The 26,287-nt window shown below is 53.1% G+C and overlaps 2 protein-coding genes across 5 annotated transcripts; one reads left to right on the top strand and one right to left on the bottom strand.

The window, feature by feature from the left end:
• Window positions 1–58: 58 nt before the first annotated feature.
• LOC122365389 (phosphoinositide 3-kinase regulatory subunit 4-like) lies at window positions 59–6,788 on the bottom strand. The gene is made up of 5 exons (XM_043336556.1): window positions 6,718–6,788; window positions 5,544–5,708; window positions 4,996–5,217; window positions 1,554–4,593; window positions 59–1,256 (listed from the first exon to the last, which is right to left on the bottom strand). Exons 2-5 carry the CDS (start codon window positions 5,633–5,635, stop codon window positions 852–854), a joined length of 3,759 nt encoding a protein of 1,252 aa, XP_043192491.1. The 5' UTR covers window positions 5,636–5,708; window positions 6,718–6,788; the 3' UTR covers window positions 59–851.
• A 353-nt stretch (window positions 6,789–7,141) lies between these two features.
• On the top strand, window positions 7,142–17,719 carry LOC122365391. Of its 4 annotated transcripts, none has more exons than XM_043336558.1 (4): window positions 7,142–7,202; window positions 7,587–7,726; window positions 8,000–8,120; window positions 16,199–17,719. In XM_043336558.1, exons 2-4 carry the CDS (start codon window positions 7,627–7,629, stop codon window positions 16,323–16,325), a joined length of 348 nt encoding a protein of 115 aa, XP_043192493.1. In that variant the 5' UTR covers window positions 7,142–7,202; window positions 7,587–7,626; the 3' UTR covers window positions 16,326–17,719. The 4 variants fall into 4 exon arrangements, with proteins under 4 accessions (XP_043192493.1, XP_043192495.1, XP_043192494.1 ...); XM_043336560.1 differs by having other exon boundaries at window positions 7,155–7,266; XM_043336559.1 differs by having other exon boundaries at window positions 7,155–7,262.
• Window positions 17,720–26,287: the final 8,568 nt, after the last annotated feature.

Below are 26,287 nucleotides of genomic sequence, written 5' to 3' on the forward strand. Positions count from 1 at the left end.
TAGCGCGCCAGTAAATCCGAAATCCACCGGTTTACAGCTATTCGCTTTGGACACCGTCCACCGTAATCGATATAGACATAAATCGATATAAGCTTCAACACCGTAATTGGTATAGACATCAACGTGCTTATATTCAGCAATAATGTTCAAGATGCATAATACGTATATCCATTACATAACCTATCATGAATATGATTACAATCGTGCACATATGCCTTACACCGCCGACAAAATTACTGGATGACAGCGCGAAAGCATACTGACTGAAAGCTCATCTCCACAAACACAGGGCAGCTGCGTTACCGGAACCAATCGTTTGCCGTCTGAATATGCGGCTCTACGGCCAGCTAACGTTCACAGCCATACCGCCGCTGCCGCTAACTGAACCATGGGTAACACCCCGTCCCAACCTCCAAGGAGCGACAACTGTACCAGACGAGCCACTAGCATGGACCAGTGAAGGAATCAATCTGTTAAATACGGAACAAGCGAGTTTCAATATGAAACGTTGCTAGCATATACCTTGCCTTTCATATTGCGGTGGCACTATACATTCGTAACAATGCTACCGTACCCAGACAGCTTGAAGATCATATACGATGGGTATTTAGTGAGTGGCCTATGCGATAGCTGGCTTGTATCACGCGGCTGTACAGTATCAGCACACTCCTAAACCACGGCAACTCCTGGATAAACATCACAGTCTCCGTCTCCCACCCCGGAGAGGGAGCGGGAGACACCGCCGCTCCCCGCCGTTACCGTCTGAGAGCTCCCTACTGGCCCGCTGCGCCCCCGGCCCTCACCGCAGCCTCCCTGTCCCACCCGGCGACCACACACACCCCGCCACCCCATCACTTCCACACCTTGACCACGCCGTCCCGGGAGGCAGTCACCGCGTACCACTGGGACGCCTTGGCCAGCACAATGTCACTGATGGTGTCCAGGTGTCCCGGCGGCGTGGGCTCGGGGCCGCGCGGGCAGTCGTCGCGCGGCCGGCGCACCTTCTGACACACCTCCTGCACCACCTCTATACCGTCCACCACCTGAGCGCGGTACGTACCGGCCACGGGCACCGGCTGCTGCGCCGGCCAGGTGACCAGCTGCGAGGCGCGCGGCTCACCGAGCTCCCACAGCCGTGTGCACTGGTCCGTCCCGCCGGTGAGCAGCGCCGGTCCCAGGGGACACAGGGCGGTCACCGAGTGGTGATCCCGGAGCGTGGTGCTGAGCGCCGGGTGCTGGCTGGGCCACAGCGTCATCTGAAGGTGAGAGAGGGAGGAGGGGGTCAGACACGGACAACGGGAGGGGACGAAGGGAGATACTTGTTAGAGAAAAGAGAGCGGGGCGAAAAATTCGTATAAAAATGCACGATGAAGCTTGTGAGATTTACCGACGATAAATGCTGTAAAGTAATTAAACATACGTGTTCTTCGAAAGATCTGTACGAATCACAGGAATGATGATACAACTTGTCATGCACAGTGCACACGCCCTGGCTCTGAGACCCATCCATCAGCCAGGACCGTCGGCCGTTCGTTCCCCGTCCCGCAGCTCACCTGCCGCTCGCCGGTCTCGATATTCCACATGTTGACCTCCGAGTTGCCGGAGACGGCGCTGACGAACCAGCTCGGCTGGCTCGGGTGGCCGCAGAGCCGACGGACGCGCGAGCCGGCCGGGTGCGCCAGCGTGGACACGGCCAGCTGGAAGCGCAGGTCCCAGCACACGTGTACGCCGCTGGAGGTACCCACCACCAGCCAGCAGTGGGCCGGGTCGGCGCAGAGCGCCGTGACCAGGCCGCGGCGCGCCTTGTTGTCGAGCCGCCAGGCGGTGCCGGGCGCGCGCAGGTCCCAGCCCACCAGTTGGCCGAACATGGTGGCGTAGACGAGCACCGACCCGCCGGCAGAGCCGAAGTGGGTGAGCTCGACCACGCTGCCCTCGGCGGCGCTCAGCTGCCGGTAGTGCAGCGGGTGCGAGCGCGGCGTGCTCGTCTCCACGCTGAACGTCCACACGGCGTCCCCGTCGCCGGCGGTGGCCAGCGCCTGCTCGGCCTGGCAGTAGGTGAGCGCCGTCAGCGGCCCGCTGCCCGGCCAGCCGTACGTTTGCCGGGACCGGTTGGCGATGTTCTTGCCCTCCATGCGCGCCACGTCCCAGACGCGCACCTGTCCGTCGGCGGCGGCGCTGGCCACCAGCGGCGAGTCGGCCACGGTGGCCAGCCGCACCACGGCGCCCTGGTGCTCGTGCAGGTGCGCCACCAGCTCACCCTTGGGCCGCCAGGTGGACGGCGGCGCGCCGGCGCGGCCGCGCGGCTCGCGCCCCAGCCGGACGGCCAGCCGCTCGGCGCGCTGCCGCTCCAGCAGCCGCTGCAGCGCCGCCTGACAGGGCGACTCGAGCGCGCGCAAGCCCGGGTCGCAGCCGGCGGTGACCGCCGGCTCCGCAGGCTCGCCGCGCTCCACGTCTGACTCGACGGGCGGCGGATCCGGGAGGCGCGCAGCCGCCGCCGCCGCCGCCTCGGCGTCCGAGTCTGAGCGCAGGTGCAGAACCCGGCCGCGACAGACGTCCACCGGCACCACCGACACACCCGTGTCGCCCACCGGCCGGCGCACCTCGGCCGCCAGCCGCTTGTGTTTGTGCACCTTGGAGAGGTGGCTGGCCAGTATGAGCAGGTGGTCCTCGACGGCAGCCGTCATCCCGTCTGCCACCAGTCGCCGGAAGAGGTTGCGGGCGGTGGTGCCGGCGCCGCTGTCGGGCAGGTGCAGCTGCCAGGCGGGGTCGCCGGCGCGCCGCAGTCGCTGCCGCTCGGACAGCGTGGCCAGCAGTAGCTCCAGGTGGGAGGCGCGCGCCAGGTGGTCGTACACGTCTCGCGGCACGGGCGGACCGAGCGCGGCCAGCAGCGCGGCCGGGCTGTCCAGCGCCGCCACCGGGTGTGAGAGGAACGGCTCCAGGCGCGGCAGCAGCCGACACTGGACGTCAATCACTCGCAGCTGGCCGGCGCAGGCGCAGATGAAGCCGACGGCCGCCTGGCGCGCCCACAGACTCGGGTGGACCACCATGGGCACCACCTCGTCCAGCAGCTCGTACAGCGCCGGCTTGGAGAGCAGGCCCAGCGTGGCCAGGCCGTGCATGGCGTCCACGGCCTTCACAGCCACAAACTCCTCTGTATCGTTCAGCCCCTGCAGCAGCAGCGGGGTGAGCAGCGGCACGCAGTGGCGGCCGATAAACGACACCACGCCCTCCACGGCGTCAAAGAAGGCCGCGCGCAGGCTGCGGTCCACCTTATCGTTTAGGAATGTAATCATGTGCGAGAGCAACAGGTCGTTGGCCTTGTGCCGGCCGAAGAAGGCGCAGAGTCGCGAGAAGCCGCGCACCAGCAGCGTCCTCTTGACGGCGTTATCCGAGTCTGTGAGCAGCAGCTGCACCTTCTGGTGCACCAGGTCGTGCAGCGTGTTCAGCTCGGCGGCCAGATGCGGCCGGGTGGCGCGCACGTGCGCCGCCTCGAGCAGCCGCAGCGCCGACTCTGCCAGCGGTGCCAGCTGGGCGGCGTAGCAGACGCGCACCGACACGGCCCGGTCCTGCGCCAGCGCCGCCAGGTTCGGCAGCACGTACTCGGGGAATATGTGCACGTCACTCTCGGGGAGGGAGGTGACCAGCGACAACAGGCCAACGGTGGTCTCCAGCGCGGCGCAGCGCACACGCGGGTACGCGTCGCGGCTCAGCGCCAGTACGTAGGGCAGCACACGGTCCAGGATGACATCACTAGCTACGTGACCGGCCAGCCGGAGCAGGAGGCGCAGCGCGCGCACCTTAGTAGCCAGCTGGGAGAGCTGGCGGACGCAGGAGGCCGCCACTCCGATCAGCAGTGTGATGTCTTCCTGCAGGGAGACGGGGTTAGCGGCGGCGAGCTGCGACACCAGCCGGTCGGCATCGGCCGCCAGCCGCTCCATCTTCTCGTCGGCAGAGGTCAGCGCGCCGGCGGCCAGCTCGGCGCAGTAGGGGTGCAGCACGCCGGCGAACGTCGGCGGGAACACGGCCGGTGTGTGCGCGGCCAGCAGCTCAGCGGCGGCCGGACGCGCTGAGGGTTCCCGCTGCACCATGGCCTCGACCATCCGGCGGACGGCGGCGTCCTCGATCCTACTGGTGACCTCCCGCGGGTCGTACTCGCCGGCGCGGTACAACAGCAGGTGCGGCAGGTCGAACGGTACGCCGCCCTCGGTCCACAGCTCGGCCAGGCAGCAGCCGGCCGCGAACACGTCCATCGGCGGCGTCAGACGGCCCGGCGTCGGGTCGGCCAGGGGCAGCTGGCCGCCGCTGGCGAACCGCTCCGGCGCCACGTAACACAGCCGCCGCCGGGACGTGTCAAAGAAGTAGCCAAAGTCGGCCGGGTTGTCCTCGGGCAGCAGGGCGGGCTTGAAGGAGGCCCAGTCGGCTACCAGCAGCCATAGGTAGGAGGTGACCAGCAGGTTCTCCAGCTTCAGGTCGCCGTGGCAGACGCCGAGCCGGTGGCAGGCGGCCAGCGCCGTCAGAAGCTGGAAGCTCAGCCAGCGCTTCTCGTGCTCAGTCAGGAACGGACGGGTCGACATACGGTCATAGAGGCTGTACCTGCGGAGAGGGAACGGAGGGAGACTTAGGACCAGCTGGGGACCGCAATCAGGGGTTCAGCTGATCAGGCAAATAAATCATCATCAAAAAGATGCCTGTTCGCCGCATTCATAAATTTAGTCCAAATGCAGATCATTGAAGCGTGATTTCCGAAGCCCACGCTCAACAGAGCTTAGTGTGTAGATCCTGACCTGAATAACGATCACGACATAATTTATGGTCTAATGATTTAAAATACATTCGACCTACGACATAGCCGAACACGGTCCATGAAACCAATTACTGCCTCGTTATTAACGGTAACGCTGTTATGATATCAAAATAACTCAGACATCAAACACACCTTCACCTAGCCGGCGGCTGACCATCAATGCCCCGGTCCCTCTCCGCCGTCCCACCCACCTGATGTACTGTCTGACCAGCAGCGCCGAGCGCTCCGTCACGCTGGTGTAGCGGAACGGCAGGCAGTTGGGCACGCCGCGCAGCACGTGCTTCAGCTCGTCCACCTTCTTCTTGTGCTGCTCGAGCGGCAGCGTCGGGTCGTGCAGCACAAACACCTTGACCACCAGCGAGCCCTCGGCCGAGTGCGCGCGCGCCACCTTCATGAAGCGCGTGCTGCCCAGACTGGCAGAGCAGCGCAGGGAGAGCGGTCATGGATGGGTCATTGAAATGGAGTGGTCTGGGGCGGGTTGTCAGGTGGAATTCGGGACCGTGTAGGATCCGTGCGTGTTTTATCAGCTAATTGGCTTCACTCACGGATAACATATATTTGTTTTTATACAGATCTTCGGTACTATTCACTGGACATAAGACGGTAATAAAGCAGTACTTATGGCTTTACCTATTTCATACACAGCCTTCAATTCAAAATAGAGTGATCACCACGTCAACCACACAATGGTCACGTCGCAACAATCTACAATTTCAGTTTTTTCAGCGACGGTGCCTACCTGGCGCTGAATTCGACGAATGGCACGTCGTTCAGATAGTACTCGACGGGGAAGATCTGCGAGGGCGCAATGCCCGCCAGCTGGTTCCCCATGGCGGCCTCAGCACTTTGGCCGGCTCAGAGCCAGGTTAATGCTGCCAGTCCCGGGAGAGAACTAGTGCTCGATCTGGAAGAGAGAGAATACAGCTGAGGAAAATGAGTACAGAGCCAGTAAATCTGTGATTGTCTTGGGTCTTATTCTTTTGACCTTAGTTTGTAATACTTATGAAACGTAAAAAAAAAAATATTTGTCCTAATGCAAAATCATTTGCAGTAGGTACTCAATATCAAGGAAGATTATTTCTTAGCCCTCGCCAGTATTGAGGGCTGTTCGGCTCTCTGCAGCATAGATCTGTGCTGCGTGCGTCATACTTGGGTGACGTCAACCGCCTGGCTCCGCCCCCTCTCCGCCGGCACGCCGCGGCCGAGCGTCGCTGCAGCATATTTCAAACGCGGCGAACCGTTGCGCGGGTGGACTGGTGATTGTCGCTCAAATAACGTTTAAATTGCGTTCAAATGTGGTGAATAGCAATGTGCCACCGAAAAGAGTGATAATGATACCCAAAAAACAGCATACAAACCGCTTACAATAAGAAATATCGGACGGTAAACTTTAATCCGCGCCACTTTCGCCTCCTGCAGCACCGAATTTCGTGCTGCAGGAAAACGAAGCATGCTTCAGTAGGTGACGTCACACAGGCGGTGACGTCGGAGTGTGGGCGGGACTAACGGGTGACGAAGTCCTCACTGCGCATGCGTGCTGCAGCATATTTCATTTTGGCTGCGCAGCCGAACAGCCCTCGGTCTTTTGCCAGCCACAAACGTATGGGGGGCTCTGTCCTTGTGAATCCTTCCCACTAAATTTATAAAAGTGTGCACCAGCTCTCGCCTCTCAGAGACAGCAAATGTTTCATACATCAACATAGCTAACATGAACATATCTCTTAAGATCATCAGCATTTTCAATTGCACATGGGTGAAACACAAAACTGCTATATCTTACTTAATAGAAAAAGCAACTGCAATGCCTCAAACAATGGTCAGGCCTCCGAATATCTCACTCAGTATCTTACGATCAACAGATGAAACCGTACCAGTACCAAGCTATTCCAGCAATAGTAGACCTATTTCTTCACCTTTATAGCCTGAATCAGATTTATGAAATGCAGCAACAATTATCCATCGATATCCCGATCAAGATCCCGATATCCATTTGTACAAAATTAATAAAAATAACATAACACCCAATGCGAACAGCTGAGTCAGCCTATTGAGTGAGGATGTTTTAAAGAATATTAGAACGTCACCTGCCACACACTGAAAATGACGTCAGCAGAACTTTCAAATATTATCATAAATGTCGAAAAAAGTGAAGCAGTTTTGGAACTAAACAGTGTTTGATGAAGCAATTTTACCAATTTTAAAGAAATTAAGTAGAGTTAGTCCAAAAATATAAAACACAAAATTAGTAAACAAACCAAATGCAAATCAGCTCTCTACTGGAAATGTTGAGCTTTTGATGTCATATTTGTTGACTTATACAAAATTTGGGCAGGGTACGATATACGTTTCATTTGGCGCAGGAGTGACAATTGAATTTTACGGGAAGCAGTGATACGCGGTGGATAAACCCCTTTTATTATTGTTGTTATTATTGAATATAAATAATTTTGATTTCTGGGTCGGTAAGAATAGCTTGCCCAACGCTTGCCTCTGGATTTTTGTTTCTACGAAGCTAGCGGCATGGCAGTCACTGGACCTGTACAAGCTTTCTTTTTTAACCAGTTTGAGTTGTCGTCGCAAGCTTTTCACGATATATGGGCCTGTTCCATAATTAATTTGTCAATTTAGATCCCTTTAGCGTTCCGAGCTGGACACTTGCAGCTTCAGAAATGGCATTTCAGCTACTAGCAACGTATGTTTATGCTAAGTTACGTGTTCCGCTCCGCGGTGGTATAAGATTGTCTTACAGCAATATATTACTAATCGCCCGTTTCACCTGCAGGTGGAGGTGGTCCGACGACCGGTGCTCGGAGGAAATTAGAATGGAGCTGCTCTCCGACTCCAGCGTCATTTCGATGGAGGTAGCAGCCGAGCACACCGGGCCCGTCGACTCGCCCGATGCCGTCGCCATCGAATCCATGGGTACGTCCTAATTGGCCTATCCTCTGCAGCCCCTGCTTACATAACCAAACGTGCCGGCACTCGTTTATTCCCAGGAGTCGATGATTTTTATCGCACAACAATCCCCGCTGCAGCCTGCAAGAGGTGTTTTGTCAGGTACCGCATAGGATTTCTATCATTATAGCTCCAAATCCGTTCGGTTCTACTCTGAACTGCATCCACATCCCGATAAATGTGTGGAGGAATGACCGGTCGCCGTCTCACCAATAACCGCTGCCGTCTCCGGTCCGGCAGGTCGCCTCCTGGGCCAGCGGATCCACGCCGAGGTTCAGGAGTATACAGCCGTGCTCAGCAAACTCGTGCTGGCCATGCAGCGGGCCAGCACTGACGAGGCTTCCGACCCGACCGGGGCCAGGTAAGGCCAAAGGGGTAACGCTAAGGGGGAGGGGGCTGGGGAACCGTACGGACGGTGGGCAGGGCTTCAGTATCGCGGAGACCTGATAGGACCAGGCAATGTCTCCGGGTCTGATGTGTCTAGGACATTATCATGGAACAATAACAGAGATTCGCTATGCTAGATAATTAGATTCGCTTAGGATTTCGATGAAATGGGTCGGGACGAATGCGGACGGCGGCGCCGTTCAGCCAGGTCAGAATGGATAGTTCCCGAGCTGTCCCCTAGGTGCCGCGCTCGGTGGTGGCGAATATTGTAGATGTCGCCACAGAACAGGATATAGTGCAGGCTGCGGGCGGCTAACACCATACCGGTAGGGACTAGGGGACTAGCCACCGCTCCGTCATTTCCCTAATTATTTAGTTCTATAGGACTTGCGCCTTGTTTAAAACGATTGTGGTTTCCAATTTAATCGGGATGTATGAAATGACACACACACGGCCATACCAGCCCAAAGGGCAGACTTAGGACCGTCTAAAATTGCCACCTTTAGGCTTAAAGGTAGTGTGCCACCTTTGAAAGATTTCCCGTTTTATTTTTCCTAGGATAAGAAGCTTCTGTTTTTACCTAATATCGCAAAAAAAAATCAAAAATGGGCCTGGAATAGTGCCTTTTTCGCCTAAAAGTTTATCGGTTTTTAGATATGTATAACAACTGTAGTGGGCTCACCTGCAAACAGGCGTCGGGCAACAATCGCGAATGCGGCGCACTTGTGACAATAAGCAAAGGTCATTATAGTGTTACGACCATACGACGTACGGGAATGAGTTATCAGCTGTCTAATCGTAGACAACACAATGTCGAGCCTTAAACTGTAAGCCTGTATTGGTATTGTTTCTTAAATTTGGCTGTCGAACATTAATTTGTGGTTTGAAATATGATTTTATGCAAAATAATTGATATGAAACAGCCGTCTCTTAAGTTATGACCCCATTACACCACACGCAAGTGGCAGAAATGACAATGATCAGCTGACGCATTTTTCTTGGCCGAAGTCAGAGCGCGCGGCCCGACGCACCACGCGTATTTGGAAATTCCGACCTCGACGAGCATCAGAAGCCACCTAACAGGCGTGTTCGAAACCGCAGGAGATGATGATGAACGGGTTTATCGAAACTTGATTGGATGAGCCTATCGGTAATAGCGATTTTAGTGTGTGCATTTATTGTTCATAGTGGTGTGAAATGTGGTTGGGGTACGACCGACAACCCGTCGGGGCGAATTTCGCACTGGGGTACTCAAAATTTGAAGAATTTAAGACGTTTCCATAAGTTTTGAAGGTATGGATAAGTTCTAAAAATCCGGTTCTCCTTATCCGGGTCATTAACTCCATATGGTCCAAGAAAGCTGGCACACTACCTTTAAATTACCGTTTCCGGTTCGAAGTATCCCGTATCCAAGATAACAAACTTCATTAGCTACTGGAATCCAGGATGTCTGATTAACCTCACTACTGGAAGCTTCTCATAAAAAGCTTCGTCAGCCCCTACATCCAATAATACATGGCGTAATGTGTGTTGCTTCTGCATTATGCACATATTACCGAAGCTGTTCTTATACCCCGCCCGGGTAGATGCTTCTTATAGCCCCACCATCCTATCCCAGCTCCCTATCCCTCCTCCCACCCTGCCACCGCCCACCGGGACAGTCTCCGTGGAACGGCCGGCCCATCCACACCGGCCGATATCGACCATCGCCGGCGGCCGCGTGCACGGCCCGTGCACAGCGGGCTGTGTGCACTGTGCACGGTAAAAACTGGCCGCCGGCGCCGGATGCCGGCCACCACGCTGCCAGGCTGTTGCACCGCGGCGCCGTCAAGGCCAGCCGGCCACGCACCGCCGCGGGCGGACGCAGAAGGTGCGCCGTTTGCGGTCGCCCCGGGAGGGGTGGGTGCCAGGATGGTGGGGAACGGGTCCTCCCGGGACGTCAGGGACTGGGCTCCTCCCTGGATGGCATGGCGTCCGTCTGTGACTGGAATCCTCCCAGGGTGGCAGGGAGTCCCTCTGTGTCCCGGGTCCGACCTGGGCGACAGGGCGTCCCTGCTGGTGATCCCGCAGTCCGATCCGTTCCTCTCCGCTCTGACGGCCGCCGGCACCACCTGGATGTCGTCCTGTTTGTTTAACATCAGTCCCGGTAATGTCTCCGGACGGAGCTCCGTCCCGGTGCCAGCTCTGCGGTCGACAGCCGGCGCCAGGCCAGGTTAGCTGCTGAATTAACCGTGACTGAGACAACACGCCAGTCTCCAGTCTCCGCGGCGAGTCTTCGGGCTGCTGGTGTCAGTGATAATTGACGACTTTGAGAGCAACCATATACCTCGGCGTACATAGGCATATGCAGCAACTGATGACAAACATCCCTCTGGCAACTGGCTACTGACCGTTTGATGACCGCGGACTACTGACCCGCTGATGACCACCTATCTCGTTTTACTTGCCGTCTGATCTCTACTGACCCTCATCTGACCATTCACCCTCTGATGACCGCTGACCTTTGACTACTGTCCTTCCGCTGACCACTGATCTTTAACTACTGTCCCTCCGCTGACCCCTGATCCCTTCTTACTGACCCTCTGCTGACCACTGACCTCTCAGCCAGCCAAACAGCTTTCCACCCACATCCGGGACGCTCCTTCCCCTCCGCCGCCCTGGCTCCCAGTACCGGCCAGCGACTCCCAGCGACATCGGCCAGCGGCGCGGCGTTGCGCAAGAAGTCGCTGACTTGCAGGGAACGTCTAGCGGGTCGCTGCGGAGGCGGAGGCGGTGCTGTGGCGGCCACTGGCCTGTGAACGGACAGGGTGGGGAGGGAGATTGGAGGGGAGGGGAGAGGACAGGTGGGAGATGGGACTGTGGTCGGCGGAGGACAGGTACAGAGACAGACTGTGGAGGAGTGGAGGCCGGCAGGTGAAGCGATGTCTTAATTTCATGTGATCTTAATTATGTAACATTGTGGGCTAAGGGCTGTAATTTGAGGAAAAGAGTGTCCAATTGCAAAATAGTGGACACAATCGAAGTAGTGTAGTAACTATTTCGGTAGAAAGCACTCGGTAGACTGCCTCTGCAATGGTTCTTTTACCAAACCTCTGCTCTATTCTTCTGAACTGCACTGTTCGTGTCCAGCAGAGTCGGTGCCTCTTGACGCTCTCCTCAGCCCAATATAGGCCGTCGTTTCAGTAATCGGCGCTGACAACTGGGGCGTTCCACGACAGATCGACCAAAAAAATCGCGAAATAACACCCTACCTCTCATATTTTGATGAAATTTCGTCTATAGGGTTATGTTGTCCGGCGATTCGTGTTGTGACATTTTCAATCTTATTCGTCGAATACTTTGGGAGATATTGCCCCAGGCAACTTAATGGCTACCATAAAAACTCTAAGTTTCATCCGCAAATATTTAGCTAAATACTGATTAGATTCATATAAAACTGCATATCATCACAATAAGAATTAACCAAAGATTTTGGTGATATCAATTATTTTTGAAAATTTTGCTCTTTTAATTTTTAACATAAAATTGATTTATAAAAATCAAATTTTGAGAACGTGGCCATCTTTTTTTACAATTTATTTTTGCAGCAAAAGTCTTGTCAACGCATTGACTTTCAATGATGAAAATATTAAAAACATGTTTTTCCCCTAATGGTCGCTATACAACATTGAATTTCGTCGTACAGTGAAAAAAATAACAATAACTGTCAACTGGTCTAAACGGAGTACGGTGAAATGTGATCAAGAGCTCATTGCGACGCTGTTAATTCTTTTTAAAGATGCTTAAGACACCTACGAAAGCTAAGTTAGAACCCAAAGATCCAAAAACGTCATAATGGCGTATTGTTTTCAAGAGAGCGAGGTTTAACCCCCTGTGGCCGAGGGAGCGAATGCTGATCACCTTTGACGGTTTTCTCATCACTGCTGGGGACGCATTGGCGATAGAGTGCTGAAGCCGGAAAGTTATTACAAGTTATCTAGTTGATTTATCTTGTGACATCAAATGAACTTTCATATAAGGTCACTTTACTGAACTATGACGTCACGTAAGTGAGCCTATCTAATGCTTAAAAATGTTACTATTGCGAAACGCTAAACAATAGTTTACGGAGAGAACGTATGTAACTAATTCACGCATTCTTTGCAAGGTCCGATGCTTTAGTTTTGCTGGTGGGCCTTGCATGACGTCATAATGACGCAACGTCATTTATGACGTCACTAACGCTGATTGAGTCGAGAGTTTTTCGTTAATAGATTCCTAACAAAATGACGACATTGAGGGGAGGGACATCAATGTACTGAGAATGAGCTGTCGAATCGACAGATACTTTTGCCGTAGGTCGGTATTATCTCAATTGACCAGTTTCGGGACCTGAAATATTTTGCCAGATACCGAAATGACGGTTCTGCGACCATTTAAGGGATTTATTGACCGAAAATTGGATCCCTGCCTCAAGGCATTTGACCTGACCTCAGAGGTTACCGGTTGCCGGAATGATAAAACTTGGTTTGGAAGAGGTCAGCTTAAGATGTTTTCCTCAGGTCGAGGCCACATCAAAACCGCTGAGGTCAAGAAGCTGTTCAAATGAGGTCATTTCAGCCGTTTTCACGACGGATATCAGACGAATCTAGCCAAATCTTTTACTACAGCTATTTTCATAACGTAATTTTATTATTATGCTTGAGTAAAAAGTAACGACTGATAATTTGATAAATAAGGTCAATAAGCAACTAGCGCAACCTAAGCTAAAAACAATTAAGAATCAACTATGAACCAAATTTGACCAAATCTCATCAAATATCAGTTAATGTGTGTCAGATGACCGTCGTGAAAACGGCTATTGTAAGCATATGATTCAGTTCAGCAGGGTTCCCTGAGTTCACTGGTGGCTTACTCGACTCGTTAGATTAATTCCATTCAGTCATTGACAAAAAGAAAACCGATGACCTCACACGACCGTACAATGTAACGGCATATACGGCGCATTGCAAGGTCCTCAATGCAAAACCTAAGAATCGCTCATCGCAAAAGTGTATGAAATCACGATTACGGGCGTTTGAGATGGGCTTGGATCATTTTCGGCATCCAAATAACAGTTCAAATGTTTCAATATTTCCCATTGACTTATATTAGTGAAGTCACGTGACCAGCTTGACTTCGGGTGAAAATTTAGGAAAGTTAGGGGAATTGATGTTGTGAAATCTCAAGAGCCGTTACTGCCGTTACTTGTGTCATCCCCTGCAAAAGGTTCCCTTACACTGAGAGTACAGTGCAAAGCTGCAACTTTTTGCATCATTCCGAGGTTTATTTGTGACGTCATATGTCAGTAAGCTGACCTGAGCCTGTTCTGTTGGTGTCAACAGATTCGGAATGTCAACTTTCAGCTCTCCAGCCTTACACCACTGCAAACAATATCGGGAAAACCGTAGGTGCTGCACATCAAACCCTCCCCTTCGGCCGGGTGGGAATAAAAATACTATGAAAGTGAATGCTAGTGAAACATGGAGCATCCCAAGCCACAAGCTACCTCGAAATGCATTAATTTCAAAACGTTTGAGATGCTTCCAGTTTCAAGAAAACAGAATTCAATATCGGCGAGTTTTCAAGTACTTGTAATTTTGTCACCCCCGCCCACTCTGACCTGGTCACGCCCCTGGCAATTGCAATCAATTACCTTCAAATGCCGCATTTTGGTACTCATATATTTTTTTGTGGCAAATTTATTCATCAAAATTACTGAAAGTCCGTTATTACAAGGACAGAGCGAACTTCATGCGATTACTAGCTAGAGCCTTCTCCTCATTTTACTCTAACACAGCCTCGGCTCTTATGAACGAAAGTTGTGTAGGTATGTCCGGCCACAATGTCCGATTAGCAATTTTGATAATTCCTAACGTTTCATTGGCGGATCGAGCCGGACGTTTTTTTTTTTGGGGGGGGGGGCAAATGGCCGAAATGGCCCCTTCCTTTCCATGCACCGCCATAGGCGCAATGTTAAAACTCGGGTTTTTGCGGGGGGTAAACGGGCTTTGGGGGGAGCATGGCCCTACCCCCTGGATCCGCCAGTGTAACGTTTCACCAGTGCAAGCTGCTTAGAAGCATATCAGAATTACATGCGAGGCGGCCGATATCAGTGTTCAGCTCATTTTTTTTTTTTTTTTGCCTGAACAATGTTCGAAACTACAGCGAAAGTGAAGCAAACATCATTCAATAATCGCATGCCTGGTCTGTGAGTGTGAGTGCCAGGCTTTTATTTCTAATTTTCATTGAAACAGTTCGAGGATATGTGGGTAGGAGAATGATTGGCTCTGGAAGGCATCACCAAATGTTCCCTTTTACTACAAACATTGTCGTAAACAAAAAATTATATAAAAAGTTAAAGGCAAAACATGTCTCTAATTTTTTTGGACATAAAATTTCCATATCCAGAGGCATCTTTTGGCATAATATTTTTGTCAAAAATTAAATGGCCACCTTTTGAAAATCGAAAATCAAAAATTCATTATTTCAAAAAATCTTGCAATTTTGAAAATTTTCAAAATATTTTGGTTGGATAATTTTCTACTGTCAATGCGGATTCCAATGATATGCATATTAATGTAGGTTACTGGCTATATTTTTTGATAATACGAGTTTAAAAGAGGGTTACTCTGGGCATTTTGAAAAATGCCTCTGGCTATAACTCGTAAACCCTTCGTAGTATAACGCTAAAAATAAGAGATTATGAATCTACGGTACGGATAACCCCATAGACGCAATTTCATCAAAATCTGAGAGGTAGGGTGTTATGGCTTGGTCGATCTGTCGTGGAACGCCCCAACTGCTTGTTTTGCACGTCGGGCCGCTCCGGCCGTCTGACTGCTCTGCTTAACTGACTCGTGTTGTGAGAGGCCGGAGACGCCTGATCCAGTCAACAGACTGACCCAAGGCGGGGTGTTCACCACTCTGGTAAAACTGTGCCTTGGCAATCAGGGGCGGACATATCTAAGTGTGGACGCAGGAGCAACAAATACGGGAATGAAAGTCAAAGCTAGACAATCACTGACCGACAGACAGACGCATAAGCAGACGGCAATGCGACAGGTCGCAAAGAATTGAGTGAATTACGCAGCAGAATATACGGGTTTTGAGGTGACCAATCCTGCAAATCGCTACGGAATGCAAAGCATGCATATTGCATAGCCGCACTAACGAATTCGGCTCAGATCGGTGAAAATATGCTGATATTGTCAAATTTCAACGCTTAGTGAGTTGTGCTAACAATAGGATATAGGGAAGCGCTATACATTCTAATGTATCGCTGAAGCATGGCATTCTTTGTACCTATCCGAAAATGGGAACATTATTCCGTCGAGCTTTGCATCGTTCGTCCTCTAGGACATATTTTACCGTTTTCCGTGAAAAGTGGATAGGAGACGTGGAATATGTTACAGTTCATGTTTATTATAGGCATGTAAATGGGCAGTGGTGGGATGAATGTTTTTGGATCTCGTAGACAGTGGACATTGGCGATTGTGAAGGCAATGAAAGAAGTAAACGCCCTTCCTAACTCTGATTTGAAATAGAAATCGAAGGATTCGCTACCAATCGAGAGCAATTTTTTAAACGTCTCCTGAGAAGAGTTGAGCAGATCGTGCCTGGTTGTTGTTTTGGTTTCCACTTTCCATCATATCACTTTGCACCCTCAGTCAACATGAATTTAGTTGCGTATAATAGCCATCATTGAATGTCTGCTAGAGCTATACCTTAGTGTGCGATCCTACCCAACTTATTCGGGGTAGGTAACCCTCCTTCCGCTCGTGTGCCGTTCACGGGCCTTTACCCAGGTCCCGCCCGGTCAGCCGGCTCTCCTCTGCAATGTCAGGGAGGTCGGGAGGGAGTGCCCGCTGCACACTGCACAGTGCACGGGATGGGCGCGGCGACCGGTCCGTGGCAGCGCGGCAGACCGCGGACCGGCGCGGCCGCCCGCCGTGCCCAGGGGCGGCCATGACGTCAGCGCGGCGAATTGGGCAATCGCGGGGTGTCTGAACTGGCGGCCCGCCCCTCCGGCAGCCAGCACGTCACGGCCGCGGCGCCGCCTGCGCTGCACGAGCGATGCTGCGCCGCCAAACTGCTGCGGATGCACGCGCTGACGGCCGCCATCGGACGGGCGCTGGACCGGGCCGGCGCCGACCAGTGAGCGGCCGCCACGTCACGGGCTCACCGGCACCCGGTGCCATCAGCGGGGCAGGTCAGCGCCGGGCGGACGGTGCTGCCGACTGGCGGTCGATTGGCGAACTACCGCGGCAAGATTGCAACCGATAGGACTGCGGACGGTGTCCGAACCGGCTCGGTCGGTAGGTATGGCGTCCTGCTGCCAGCTCCACCAGTCCACAGCTGCTGAATAATGAATATCGACCGCTCACAGGGTGATAGAGGGGCTGGAAGGATGTTCACTGGTAATGGTGCTGGTTGAGGATCGTTACTTAAGTCCTTGTTCAAACGAGTGTTCGTATTTGTTCATTGTCAGTTGCTTGTTCCAATCACCGATGCTGGATAGACTTGTGTGTGACACTTGGTCTGGACGGTCAAGGAAATATGTAATGCGCACCTGGATTAAAATGTTGTCAACTGTAGGACTCGTTCGAAGGCACGAAAAAAGTTATAATGATTTATGGATACCTATCATGTAGCAGATAGTTACACTCGACGTGTAATCCAGATTCAGATATTAATTTTATCTTCAGGAGATGCCAACGCCGCACGCTGTACCTGGTGCGGCGAGCTAATCTCAGTTTTAATTGCTGTTCCTTTCACAGAATCCCGATACCGTGCTGGTTCGCTGTAAATACCTACCCGCCATCTCATTAGTGAGTGCTCCTCCATACCGTTGTTCTCATTTCGCATATTCAGCTACATTCGCCCTCACCGTGTCGTTTATCTGAACCCCAGCATCTCCCAGTGTTGCGGCGGTCAGCGATTGCGCGAGCAGCGTCCGCGCGGCGCGGGGACTGTTTTTGCGCCACTCATCCGTCCCACAACATTGTCGCTCTGGCCCTCTCCGATAACCGGCGGCGTCCACTGTTTTGCGGCCGACGCAAGAAGTGGCCGCGTGTTGACGCGCTCATGAGCCTGTGAACTGAGGACTCTGGCCACTATCTGACCCGGTTACACTTGTTTGTCGTGTTGACACTCTGTTTTCGCTGAGGTGCGAACAAGGGTAACGCTGGCTTTGTGCGGTGTTTTGTGTGTTGTAGTTCAGTGTGAACTATGTGGCTATCTCGTCAAACTGACCATTGATTGCCTGTTGTGATGTAGATAGTATGAATAACGTTTATATGTATTGGCGTACTGTACTTGCGGCTCTGCTGTATAATTGTGTCCCCTAGATCCATCTAAACCAAGAGCCCATAAAAGACATGAACAAAAGTCAAAAGTAACGAAGCGACCATATGTGCATTGTTGGCTATTTGCATTGTAATGACTTGTTTGTTTATTCCCATCGTTGTGCCACTAGAATCAGTTTGTTTGTTTGACTGTTATGGACTGTGATCTTGGTAGCTGTTTAAAATAAATAGCATTACCACCAGAACAGCGCATTTCTGAGCAATGGACAAACTGAACCATCGCGTGCAGTGCAATGACGTTTCCAGTTTTCGGTCCACTTGATTTTAACGTGCTGGAAACTTCTCTCTCCATTCGCTTCTTCGTAAAGTAAAACAAATGCATTCACCCGGCGCATGTCCGGCACACAACATACAATAGCCGCAAACGGCAACTGAGGAGCGCGTGAGACGCAGCTCGCTTCGACACCAGCACATGGTCCGCAACACACACAGCGTGCTTGCAAATTAGCCAGACTACATCTGCCGCATACACGGAAGCCCCAGCGAGTTACATTACGTTGAGAGTAATGAGCTGCTATAGCACGGGGGAGATCAGCAGAACAGGTACTACAGAGCATTCGTGTCGCGAATTTCGGCCGGCGTAACTGGCACCAAACTTGGACCAGCGCGCAGCTGCATGAGCGATGTAGCGGCGTAACTGGCACAAATCTTGGACCAGCGCACGGTTGAGCATTACAACGAAAAATCGGCCGGCGTATCTGGCACCAATCTTGGACCAGCGCACGGCTGAGCATTACAACGAAAAATCGGCCGGCGTAACTGGCACCAATCTTGGACCAGCGCACGGCTGAGCACTGTTGCGAACATTGTTTCAGATGTTTCAAATTAGAAGGAAACATTCGTACAGAAATTATTGGCATTCGCAACCACTTTTTCTTGCGAGTCATAATGTAACGCATAATAAATTGATGAGATTATTCTTAGATATATATCTCCTTGCAACACCACAAAATACTGCAGCAAAGGAAGCCCCTTCGATGAAAACTCTATATAGCAATAAGTATGTTTTCCTAGCCCGCTGCTCATTGTTCTAAGTAGAGCTATATCAGCGTGTGCCCGCCGTCAGCCGGGTAGGGACGCCTTGGGGCGGGACCGGTCGGCTCGCCTGCTGCCATATCCGGGCCGGTTTTCCTTCCGGCGGATAGGTATAGGGCGTGCAGTGGCACTGCTGCTTCCTGCTGACAAACAGTCCCCCCTCACTTCCGCCCCCCCCCCCCCCCGCGGTTCGGCATAAACACGTCCGCATGGTGCATCTGGACTGAAACAGTGCGCGTGCACGTGATTCGTTGCAGAATGATTAGACGCATCCTTGACAACAGATAAAATAGACGCTATTCTAGAAACCAGCCATTGATGAAATGTCAAGATTGTTTAAGCATTGGAGCGAAGGCGGATGCATGCTGACCACTTCATCGCTTTTTCTATGCTTGCTGCGCAATGTTGCTATAGCAATTGCAGATCCTTTGTTGCACTCCTGGCGTGTTCTATGCTGTGGGGTCGCGTGCTTCCTGAAGCGTCAGCAATCGACCATAATTCGGAGCTCAAAAGGTTTTCTGTTTACGGGCCTCTGTCCCAATTATTTAGTGCAACTAACTTGCTGGTGCTTTGTTCCTGGCTGGGAAACAAGGCCACCGCTACTAATCCCCCCTGTGTCCGGCTCTGGGGGGAGGGGGGCTGACCAGCGCATCGCTGGCCGCACCGGGCCCAGTAAAAACACTCCGGCTTTGTCCGTCCAACATGACACTGCAGCCAGCGGCCGGCGGAGCGAGGGCGATCAATGGCGACCCCATTGGCGGCGGCTCGGCTCCTCTGCCGTCCTCGCGGCGGCTCAGAGCGAGCTCAGGGGCCGCCGCTGTGGGCGTGACGTGTATTGCAGAGCAGCCGGGGAGCGCCGGGGAACTTCTGTCGAAAGGTGGCCGGGGATTCGCCAGAAATAGCCCGATACAGTGTAATGAATGCCATCAGCGCGCTGCTGTGGTTTGCACCTTTGATTTGTGAGTCCTGAACAATGAACATGAGCGCAAGTCACGACTAATATTGACAACGATGGTCTTAGGAATATACCGTAATGTACCTAATTTGCTGACATTTGATGACGTGTAGGTACTCCTCTGATTGAGATTGATCGTTGCATTAAAATATCAACTAAAAATCACATAACCACTAAGATTCATGACTAGGAAGCACGCCTGTGTCTAAGCAGGCATGTTTAACCCGCGCCCTGGTGGGGTCTGTTTATAACGCGACCTGGTGGGGGGGGGGCTATTTTTTGCCCCCCCCCCCCCCTCGTATCTCCGAAACTACTGGACGGATCCGCAAAATTCAAACGGCGTTCGAAAGGCCTGTCAAATTTGTCGAAGGAAACCAAATTTCATTGACCTCGGGGTCACCGATGACGTCACAGGTCAGGTCAAAGATGAAATGTTTCACCGTTCACGGGTCTTCTAGGGAATGCGCTATAACACCGAGGAAAACGCATTTTGTCGAGAATCAGCGATAGGGCGTCAGTTGCCTAGTATATATGTCGCTATTAGAGGTCACTGACAATACCAGGTCAGGTCACAGGTCACTCACCAAGGGTCACAGGTCAGGTCACATGAGCCCAACTTTACAAAGGTTGTGTGATGCATGTTTTATGGCCAATTTTTCATTTCCAACTCAATGGTGCTGGTTACAAGACTATCAGGTACGGCTTAGGTCACTTTCTGGTGAAGTTCAGGTCAAGGTCAGGTCAAGGTCAGGCCAAAAAAGGTCAAATTGTAAAGTTGATAGTTTTGCATAAAATGGGTGTTGATTCGATGCAGCTCGTCACGGGGAGTCTAATGGTGGTCTTTGTTTTACGCTACGGGGTCTAGAATTGCTAAAAATTGAATTTGAAAATTTGACGTCATCAATTTTGAACAGTTTTTTTTTCGCTATAACTTCGCCAAAAAAAGAGGTATCAATCTCAAATTTGGTATGTGGATGGAAGGCGGTAAGGACTATCACATATATTCCGGTTTTTGCGAAATTCAAAAAACTTTTTGGATTTGTCGATTATTATATCCAAAAAAAATATTTTTTGATTTTTGGGGTTCAAAATCCTAAAATTTCAAAAATCCGAGATAGCAGTGTTGTAGCCCTGTTCAATAATACAGCTTTTATGTCTTTATCATTTTTCTGTATTTGCAAAGCTATAGGCCTGACAGCTCTTCCCGCGAAACCCTTTTTTGGGTCGAAAACGGCAGAACATGACGTCACTCTGACGTCATTTCCGGCCAACCTATCATAGCCTTTGGAAAAATTTTTGGTCACAATGTGTAAAATTGATGTCCGGGAGGGTACTGAAAGTTTGGTGACGATCGGCGCAGCGGTTCTGGAGATATATCGAAAAGTCTGGAGGGGGGGGGCAAAAAATAGCCCCCCCCCCCCACCAGGTCGCGGGTTAAGTTTCATGTTCAATCCCTGACACGCTCCTAATAATGACACACTCCGGAAAGTGAGGAAGTGGTCGTCCCTGACGTCACCCGCGCCGCCACTGCGCCATGACCGCCGCGTCTGCCGCCGCCGTCGGTCGGTGCCGCCACGCCGAGCTGTTTTTGGGGAGCCGGCCCGCTCGATACGGCTCAGAGCGCTGCAATGGGGCGGCCCCTGGCGCGCGCTGCTGGCAGCGGGATGGTGCTGCGGGCCGGCGGCAGGGGCACATACCCGCCCCCGGCTACCGGGGTCGCTGAGGCCGTGCCGATCACGGTTCGTCCATGACATCCTCCGTCCGCAGCACTATGACCTGTTAGGTCGCCCTTCGACAACCCCCCCTTCTCGGTCAGTTCAAAACTTAGTACCGTCCTAACGTCCTCATCAGACCTCTGTCCTTCCGCCCCATCGTCCCGCATTATCTTCAAATTTCAACCCTCCATCCCATCATTGATGTCGTCCCACCGTTCCTCCATATGCTTTTCCGTCAGCCCTCTGTACCAGCGTCCTCCGTCCCGTTCAGCCTTCGTACCACCGTCCCACCGTCCCACAATCCCACCATCCCTCCCTTCCCTCTGTCCTCAACTCCGCCGCTGCCTCCCCGGCTGCCGTCGCTGGCGCCGCCGCTGCCGGTGCCCCGTATCAGGGGCGTTTTTGTTGCTCTCGGATGGCATGGCTCGGCCCATGACGACACCCAGTGCCCCCCCCCCCCTGTCCGAGTGACCCAGATCCCCGGCGGCAAGAAGAGCGCGCAATACACGAGCTCAGGCGGCCACAAAAACGGCCGAGTTTTTGCTGTGGGGCGCGGTAACAGGCGGAATGGCAGGACCGATAGTGGGGTGGTGGTGCCTCCCAGAGCCCCAATACCCGGCAAATCCGCCCGGCACTGCCGACTGAATTCGCCGGCACTGCCGCTTAATAATCCTGATTTTTTGCATGGAGTAAGGGAAGCTACGCTGTATTTATGGACTCTATATAAGTGGTCTCGTATTGAGATTCCGTTTAGGCTGTCATTTTTTTTCGGGGACTAAGACATACTTGTATTGCATGTTGGCGCAATTATGTCGTTTAATTCCCAAAGGCTCTTACGTAATTTGAATTCATGAATAAAAGTGAGCTACCGGTAAAATGGCATCCAATCAGCGCAGATAAAGATGGTGACTTAGTGATGTTACTTAATACTTTCTAAGCGACGACAAAACTGAGTCTGGCCCGTCCCTGTCGGAGTCTGGTCTGACAGCTGTCAGAATTTAGTCTGTCTGCCAGTCGGATCTTCTGTCAAAGTCTGGTCCGCCCCTGCTGCGCAGTCTGTAAAGTATGTTCCATATTTGTCAGAGTCTGGTCAGCCTCTATCAGAATCTGATCCGTCTCGACCATTCTGTTTTGTCCCTGAATGTGGTCCGTCTGTCACCTGTCGCAGTTTGGTCCGTCGTCAGCCTGTTCCGTCTCTCTGTCAGCGTGTGGTTCGTCTCTCTTAGTGTCAGGTCCGTCTCTGTCTGCTGTCAGACTTTTGTCCGTCTCTGTCAGAGTCTGGTCCTTCTATGTCTGCTTTCAGACTTTTGTCCGTCTCTGTCAGGGTCTGGTCTGTCTCTGTCTGCTGACAGACCCTGGTCCATCTCTGTCTGCTGCCAGACCCTGGTCCATCTCTGTCTGCTGCCAGACCCTGGTCCATCTTTGTCTGCTGCCAGACCCTCGTCTGTCTGTGTCTGCGGACGGTGACGTGTCCCCCGCGCTAATAGCGTATCTCGCAGCTGCCCGGCCTGCAGCAGGCAGGGTCAGCTTTGTTCCCAGTCAGAGAGTCAACACAACCGGGTCAAGGTGATCGGAGAATTACCCCGCGTGCCTGGAGAGCTCTGTTGACGTCTTCGATGCAGCGGACTTCCTCGTTCCTCGTATAGACTGACCTCATGAGTAGGTGAAAAAGCCGGCGCTGCAAAGAGCAAGAACAGATATGTGCTAGTCATTATAGTGTGATAGCCGATGGGACAAGAAGCCATAGCGCTGCATTTATGCTGAGGTGGTGCATATCTACATTCGTTGCTTTGCTTGTGTGCATTTTTTTATGTCGGTGACATGGTCAATGGTCAATGGTCATGTCATGCTGCATTTAATTGTTCACGTTCTCGTGTTTTAGTTAATTAGTTAATTTTAGTACGGTACCAAGAACTGTTTTGACGAATATGTTTTTCTTAGCTCGTCAATGAAATCGAAGGGTGCAGTATCTTTCACACTCTTCTTTTGTTTATCGTCATACCATCCGTAAGAGCACTTGTCGATTGAGGAGTGTCACCTTTTTGCGGCGATCGCGTCTGTGTTCGATAAACGATGCTACTTACTTTCTAACACAGCAGGTGTCACAAGGTGGTGACTAAATGTCCGACTATGCATTAACCCTCGATAGAGGGTTGATGTTTTGGGGTCTTAGGTTTTGTTTTTCGCTGATAAGGAAGAAACGGGAGTGCATAGCGCCGTCAAATTTATTAACCATAGTTATGAGGCATCATGGTGGTGACACGTTTTCGGAAAATTTCGAGACATCTAGGGTCTTATAGGTCACTATAATGACCTCATATCAAGTCACCAGGTCACGAAAATCCTACATAGTCAAGGCAGAATTTGATGATTTTTATGTAACTGCCCAGTCCCCAGTTTCGCATGGATTTGGTCTGCACGTTGCACATACTTGCAGTCTTTCAGGATAAGCGAGGCGTTCATAATTTATCGCTGCCGAGTGAAGCTCCTTGGTTCTAGCCTAACGGCCTGCCATGCCAGAATACTGTAACTGCAAAGTGATGTAGTGATGACTTCTGCACTCCTGTGAATCAGAAGTAAGTCGAATTCTTAGTTTGTACCTCTTGTTTGTGAGAACGTCAAAGTTTATGTGTGCCCAACGCCAACATACGTGCATTGCGATTGCCTATGTGCGCGTTAACGTATGGTCGTGCTCGCGTGGAATGCGCTGGTTGCGTCATTCATTGCGTTTAAAGGCGCCGTTCATCTTTAAACAGTGCCGGTGCATACCAGCCGAATCCGTTGCACGATTTCCCCACCATTATGAGCCGGGGGTGGGGTGAGTGCCCTCGTCAGAGGTGGTCCTGCTCGCACCGGGCCGTGCTGCGCCCGCCGCCGGCCGCGGGCACCGGTCGGCTCCGCTGCACTCGCCTGTGAGTCTGTGTGCGGTACGAGGCGCTGTTGGTGCCCGCCCGTAGTCCCACACTCTCCTGAATGCTGCAGACCCATTAGGCTCCTTTATACCGTCGGTTCCCGTTCTACACCATTGTTCAATGTTCATCCACTGTCCACAATCTGACCAGCCACCGTGTCCACCGTCCACCGCCTATCCCCGCCCTGTTCACCATCCATCCCAACCTCGCTCCACCGTCCACTCCGCCCCTGTCCACCGTCCACAATCTGTCCTCCACCCACCATCCACCCCGCCCCTGTCCACCTGTGTCCACCGTCCACCCCGCCCCTGTCCACCTGCGTCCACCGTCCAGCCCGCCCCTGTCCCTCCCCCGTCCGGTTCAGCTCGCCGGTCGGTCGGGCCGGACCAGCCCGGGGAGCTGAGGAGGCGCGGCGGGCGCGGCCGCTCCCGCAGCCGTCAGTCGCCCCTCTCCCCGCCTGTTTACCGCCCAAACCGCGCTCTCCAAGGCCAAAGATCCATAAATTCTGGACATGCAGCATAAAAACTGGACACAATGCATCTCCGCTGCATAAAATGGCCGCGCGCAAGGTGTGTAAACTTGAACTGGCGACTGGCCACGCCTCTGACCAAGGCCGAGCGGCTGGGCGGCCGTCAGCGCGCCTCCTGACGCCGCCGGCACCCACAGGGGGCTCTGCCGTCGGCCGCCCCTCCGCCGCTGCACTGTTGCACGGCAGCGCCGCCATGTTGCAGTGATGCCCGCCTGTCACCGCGCCGCAGCAGAGCCGGTTCAAGGCCTCCAGAAGTGTGGCCGGTCGCGTCAACACGTCGCGGGCCGCCGCGCGCGGCTGCATGGGGAGGCCGCACGGCCCCTCCCCACCCCACCCGCTGCGGATGGCCCGCCTGCACGCACTGCTGGCGGCCCCCGCCCCGCCCCGCCCCGCCCCCTCTGCCAGCCCCTGTCCCTGCAACTCCGCCGCGGCGGCCATGCCAGCGCGGCCGAGCCCGTCGCTGGCGGCCGTCCTCTCTCGGCTCCGCCGCGGCCGACAGCGGCCTCCGGCAACATTTATACGGCTGCGCCACGGTTGCAAAACAAAACTATAAAACACGTCCAGCGGGGCCTGCGGGCGGCGACACAAGGCCAGAGGCGCACATGGCGGGCGGGGGCGGAACTGCGCTCCGGCGGCTGGCCACCGGATGTTGCTGCGTGGCCGCCCCCCCCCCCCATCCCCCGGCCCCGGCAGCACCTGTTTGTCACAGAAGGCATGACAGCTCTTTGAATTAGGAAAAACCGGACCACACTGCAGCGGGAGGTTCACGTCTATATTTGGAGGAGCCGACATCCTCACCAGCTCTACTTTCGGCCAAAATGTAAGACGTAGTGACCCGAAATTGCGTCCCTTCTGATCACCTTGAACCTATGCACAGTTGACGCATAGTTTGACAAAACCTACATCTTTACCAAATATTTTATTGTGTTGCCTATATTGTTACACTGGCTCCGCTTTTTGGGAAGCGTTGTCAAAAGAACAGCCTCTGTGGTTTCAGCCCACCTTTTAGCCACAATAAACTTATTATGTTATGCGTAGGTAGTCCTATGTGATGATTGGTATGTCGCCGCGGAGTACGGACACGTAGGCAGCTAATAAAGATTCCTGTGCGGGCATCCCGCTTATGGTTTTATTTTAAAATGTATCTAATGCCTCCATAAAGCTAGATTAGTATGTCTCCGCGCAGCGTCGATATGCTCGGCCATTATTACATTACTCGATCTAAACATCCCGCTCTCGGCCTGGGCCTGGTGGCTGGTTTTGCTCCGCAGCTCTATATCATATGCCATCGCCCGCTCTATAAGTAGCTGCGCTGTGTGCTCCGCCGTCCGACATGCGGCTGCGGCTGGGGCGCGGGCATGTTGTTCGCCAGGGACGCCGACGCTCGGTGACGTCCGTCGACAGGCTGACCTTGGCTCTGGGAGCGGACGCCGGCCGCGGCGCTTGAACCCGGTCGCTGCTGACCTTGGTCAATGTGCAGGGTGCAGCGCGCGCTCACGGCTCGGTCGGTCTATGACGAGCGCGCGCCATCCGCGCCGTCCGCGCCGCCGGAGACGTGTCACAGGCACAATGGCACGCCGACGAGACGTCTGTCTGCCGCAGCTATAAC

This window comes from Amphibalanus amphitrite, unplaced genomic scaffold (genome assembly GCF_019059575.1).
Source record: "Amphibalanus amphitrite isolate SeventyFive unplaced genomic scaffold, NRLGWU_Aamphi_draft 000737F_arrow, whole genome shotgun sequence".
Classification (NCBI taxonomy): domain Eukaryota; kingdom Metazoa; phylum Arthropoda; class Thecostraca; order Balanomorpha; family Balanidae; genus Amphibalanus; species Amphibalanus amphitrite.